At 59.5% G+C, this 4,794-nt stretch overlaps 1 protein-coding gene across 2 annotated transcripts in view; it reads right to left on the bottom strand.

The window, feature by feature from the left end:
• Positions 1-1,532: 1,532 nt before the first annotated feature.
• The window catches only part of MFAP2 (microfibrillar associated protein 2), a 35,808-nt gene continuing 32,546 nt past the window's right edge, over positions 1,533-4,794 (bottom strand). For both annotated transcript variants that reach the window (XM_019511952.1, XM_019511951.1), the window contains exons 7-9: positions 4,127-4,214; positions 3,704-3,777; positions 1,533-3,084 (exon numbers count right to left, since the gene is read on the bottom strand). In XM_019511952.1, the coding sequence (XP_019367497.1) occupies positions 2,981-3,084; positions 3,704-3,777; positions 4,127-4,214 (266 nt within the window). In that variant the 3' untranslated portion in view covers positions 1,533-2,980. The remainder of the gene's footprint in view (positions 3,085-3,703; positions 3,778-4,126; positions 4,215-4,794) is intronic.

Here is a 4,794-nt window from a genome sequence, read left to right as displayed (position 1 = left end):
CCTTCCTTCCTAGAACCACAGTCATCACGGCCTGTCTGAGGCCCTGACTTGAAAAAACTCAGGGGTGCTGCTCTGAGCATCCTCCGCTGAGCCGCGGTGTTTAAATCCTGGTTGCCAGCACGAGGCTTTTTTCTATGTCTGCGTCATCTTGTTTTTTAAAGTGACCAAGTTTTTTCTAACCAAAATTCCTATTTTTTTGGCTTTTGTGTAACCATTAATCCCAACCTGTAGAGCTATTTTTATATTGATGCCTTCTGGGTAGATTTGGACTCTGTGTGTGTGTGTGTGTGTGTGTGTGTGTGTATGTGTGTGCGCGCGCGTGTGGGGGGGGGGTTTGCTCCCTTCCTCCTTGGTGCTGTGGGAACAGCTCAGCTCAGCTTTGCTTCCCCGTGTCCCCTAAATCACACTCACTCACTTCTCTACAAGTGAAGGGAGTGGAGAGACCAACCAGTAACAACTCTGACTCCTCTCTCAGAGACCTTCCCCAGGGGTTTGTACAACTTAGTTTTATCCAGAGGATTTAAGCACAACCAAGCACGTGAAAGAGGCTGTTCCCAGCCCCGCCACCACCTCCTCCGGTCTTCGTGAGCTGCACATGGTCCAATGTAGCATTAAAACGGGAAAACAGAGCTGGCGTGTGATGTTTTTTTTCCCTCCTGCAGTGTCTTGCTGAGGGTGGACACGGGGCACAACCATGCCCCAGTTCAGCAGCCGGCCACTCCTAGGGGCAGCGTGTGCACGGTAAGTGGAGGGTCCTGGAGAGCTGTGCTGGGCTACCACCGAGACTGCAAGCAGTGGAGCTGGCGTTGCAAGCTCATTCGACCCAGCTACGTGGCTTCCAGGGTTGGAGGCAGCGTGGACGGCACGGGCGGGCTTGAGCGGTGCTTTCCCAGCTCTGTACCTGGCTGGGATATGCGTGTGCATGTGCAGATGGAGTGTGCTCCATCGGCTGCCCGTCTCCATGCAGCCAGAGTTGAAGTCCAGGAAAAAGCATGGGTGGGATAAGCTTTCTCTGTTTTAGCTCTGCAAAGGTGTGACTCAGTGCTGAGCCACCGCCCCCTGCACTTACTAGTCATTGGATAAAAATGCAGAGGACAGTGGCGGGGTTTCTGCCCCGCTGCAACCAAAGGGTCAGGCTACAACCCAGGCCCAGCTCTCTCCAAGGCCAGCAGCATCTCGCTGAGCCACGCACTGTCTTGCTCTCTTCCCCTGGGCCACATGCATCTCCTTTATTTGCTGGCTTCAAAGGCAGTACTGCAAAGGGATCTGGTAACGCATGGCCTGTGGTGCAGCGATCAGAGCATTGTGCTCGAAAGTCAGATTCAAAGCCCTCGAGCAAGGATGGGGGCTGCAGCTGGGGTCTCTAGCTCACTGGGCCAGTGTCTGAAGCACTCGGGTCTGGGGCTAAAGCAGGAGAGGCTGATCATTGCTGCAATCCTTCTTGCTGCTTGGGGTGGTATACAGGACTCAATGACAGCGTCAGGCTCCCGGGACCCCTCCCTGCTGCGCGCTGAGGCTCAGAGCAGCCACGACCTGTTTAGTGGTAGTTTATTTTTTTCTTAAAACATTTACTTTGTACAAAAGAGGCATTCTCCGTACACAAGACAATACATGCAGGGGACCCCGGCCGCAGCAGGAGACGGTGGCATGGCTGGGGGGGGTCTCAACATGGGCAGGGGTGGGCATCACCCAGCGGGCACGTTTGCTGCGTATGGGCACGTTTACGTCCACTACAGCTGGCGGGGGGTGGAGGAGGCATCCCTTTAGGTCTCGAAGGGGCTTGCAAGCCTTGCAGGGACCAGACAGAAGCACAAAGGGACAGACTCAGCTCAGAGGTGGGCACAGCAGAGGCGATAGCAGAGCTGCAAAGCTCCCCTGCTCGCTGGCACGGGGTGAGTGGTGAGTTGCCACCAGCTGAAAGAAGAACCAGAGCCAGGAAAAAGCACAAATATAGGGGTGAACAGGGACAGCTTGTGGCAGGGAAGGGAGCCGGGGCAAGAAGCACTGTGCCCCCAGCCCCGGGAGCAGGATCGGGGGAAGGAATGGGGAAAGGGGCAGGTAGGAGGCAACCGCTCCTTCCTGCCATCCCCCGTCTCTCTGTAGCTCACCCCTCCCACGGGGCCCTGCAGGCGTGGGCTGCACGCGTGTAGCACCTGGCTCTCAAAATAGCAGAAAACCCAGTGGACTTCCTTGGCCCCTGGAGCAGCAAACCGTACCTGTTCGGGTCAGGAGTCTTCTGTGGTTTACGGGGCCAGCGGGAGCCAGCCGCGGTCTCAGCTGGCTGGATGCTATGAGCGGAGGGGGACGGGTTGGCTTGCCCCGCACAGACAGCGTTTGCAGGGAGGGGGAGACTAAGCCAGAGACCGGGGCGGGGTGTGGACGGGCCACAGCTGAAGTTTCAGGTCCAGCATGCCCGTTAGCAATCATGGACCACAGCTGGGATCAAACGGCCCAGGAACACAAGCCCCATCTCCCTGGTCCCCATCTGCCCCACACTTAGATCCAGCGCCCAGGTAGAAGCAAAGGCTGAACTGCTGCAGGCAGGAGGGAAGAAACAAGAGCAAAGTCCTACCAAGCTGCTAAAGAGCGAGACAGAGCGAGAAAGAGAGGGGCCGGGGACTCGGGCAACCCTTACACCTGTTCTCTTAGATACTCTACATATAAACCGGGCCGGCTGGGCTGGGCTGGGCTGCGTGCCCTCAGCCCGAGCCCCTGCCGCCGGCCTTTATAATATAACAAAGTGATAAAAATAATACAAACCCTATATTATGTGCACAAAATGGACTTTTATGCTGTTTCATGCACTGTGTTTCTTTAGCACCATGAGCGCGACCACCTTATTCTACGGGGGTAGATAGAAGGCCACTTGGGGAGGGTGGGGGTGGAAGGGCTTTCCTCTGCGTGGGTCGGGTCTGTCTGGCGTCCACGTGGCCTGGCCTTCGCGACGGTGGAGCCGCGGCCACGTGCCTGCCGTCCAGCCTTAGCAGCCCCCACAGCTTCTGGTGCAGGAGGTAGCCACGATTTGGCAGAGGCCGCTGGTTGCCATCACGCCACATTTGGAGAACTTGTCGCGGCAGAGATCAGCTGAGGGGGTGGAAGGGGTGAAAGAAACCAGCTGTGAGGGGTTGGGAGGAGACCCCGGGAGCCGGGCTGGAAGCACGTTGGCTCCCCGGGGGCTCCCGGGCATTGCTTCTCCTGGGAGATGCAAAAGCTGAGCTGCTGCCCCCCGAGAGGACCGCTCGGTGATGCCATTGCGACCGTTTCCACTGCCACGAGCCCGATTTTCCCACCAGTCCACGTTCACCCACATCAGTGGCAGCAACCGGGCTGCACCGCGGGGGCATTTGCCAGGCCCGTGGGCCTGCAGCACAGAGCAGGAGGAGGAAGGCAGCCCTGGGAGACACTCCCTTCCCTCCTGCTGTGGTCTGGAAGTGGCTCAAGGCCACAGCATGGGGGCAGTGACCCCAAAACACGTGTCCCTGTGTCCTCCCTCCAGCCCTGGTTCACGCAGAGAGCTGCAACCCAGCCAGGCTCCCGCCAGCTCCTCCAGGCACTGCCAGACCCCTTCCAGGGGCAAGACAGCAGGTCGGGCCCCGATCCGGCTTTGAAGCCACGTTTTCTCGGCAGCTGCATTTAGGGAGCAGTGCAGGGTAGGACGGGGGGGCCTTCCAGTCCAGGGGCTCCCGGCGCCTCTCGCTCTTACCTCGGAGCAGCTCTTCGTGTGCGCAGACCGTGCGGACGCAGATCTCCTTGTTGATGACGTACACCCGGCGGAGGCTGGAAGGGGGAGCACGTGGCTGAAACCAAAGCTGCCTCGTGCCCCGGATGTGGGCAACAGCCCCCGCGGGTCCTACCAAGTGCCCTGCATTTGTTCTGCGGTGCAATACAATGCCATGAACGCAGCGGGCCCCTTTTGGGGAGGGGGGAGAAACCACTCGAACTGACAGCACAGGGCCCCTGGGGGAGCTTTCTGCTCCCTGCCCAGTGCCATACGCACAGGCTGTCCGGCTCACAGGTCGCCTACCCCTGCTCAGTGAGGAAACCACAGGGTCAACCCAACGAGCTCCCGCGCTCTCCCACGACAAGCGGGGACCAGGCTTGACCGTATCCGCCACCAGTCGCTTACCTGTAAAAGCAGATCTCGTTCAGGCACTGCTTGCAGGGCTTGTGGACCGAGTACAGCCTGGTGCAGGGGTACTGCTCCTCCCGGCAATCTGCGCAAGAGGCGGCACGTGCCGGTGAGGGCTCGGCCCGGGCACCGTGGCTCCTGGCAGCGCTCTTGGGGTTGCTCTCAAGCTGTGTGCGTGCATGCACACACACACACACACACACACACACACACACACACACTCCTACTTGGTGCATCACCCCAGCTGCAAATCGGAGACAAAGGCATCGATGCAGCAACACAAGGGGTCTGCCTTGGCGCTTTTCTCCCCAACCACCAGCTCTGCTTGGGCCTTGCGGACCCACGAGGATGTGGTATCCCTCCAGCCCAAGGTGTGTAGCCATGGGGAGGAGGGGGTGAGAGGAGCAAGCTGCCCCTCAAGGTTGGGGGCATCCCTGCAGCGAGCACCAAGGGCTGCGCATAGCACCGTGCCTCGTGCTTCTCACGCATCGAAGCCTCCGCTTGCTACGAGGGGGAGGCAGGGAAACAGCGGGAACGCCGGGCTTTCTTGACAGTGCGGCTGTGTGGAAACACTGCTGGGGGAGCCGCCGAGCCGTGTTTGGCTTGGCCGGAGCTGCGCGCTCCAAGCCCTGCACGCACTTGGCAGCCGAGGCGGGCTCGCTCGA

Source organism: Gavialis gangeticus, unplaced genomic scaffold, assembly GCF_001723915.1.
Source record: "Gavialis gangeticus isolate Ggan-Ray unplaced genomic scaffold, GavGan_comp1, whole genome shotgun sequence".
Taxonomy (NCBI): Eukaryota; Metazoa; Chordata; order Crocodylia; family Gavialidae; genus Gavialis; species Gavialis gangeticus.
This window is presented reverse-complemented; position numbering and strand designations above follow the sequence as displayed.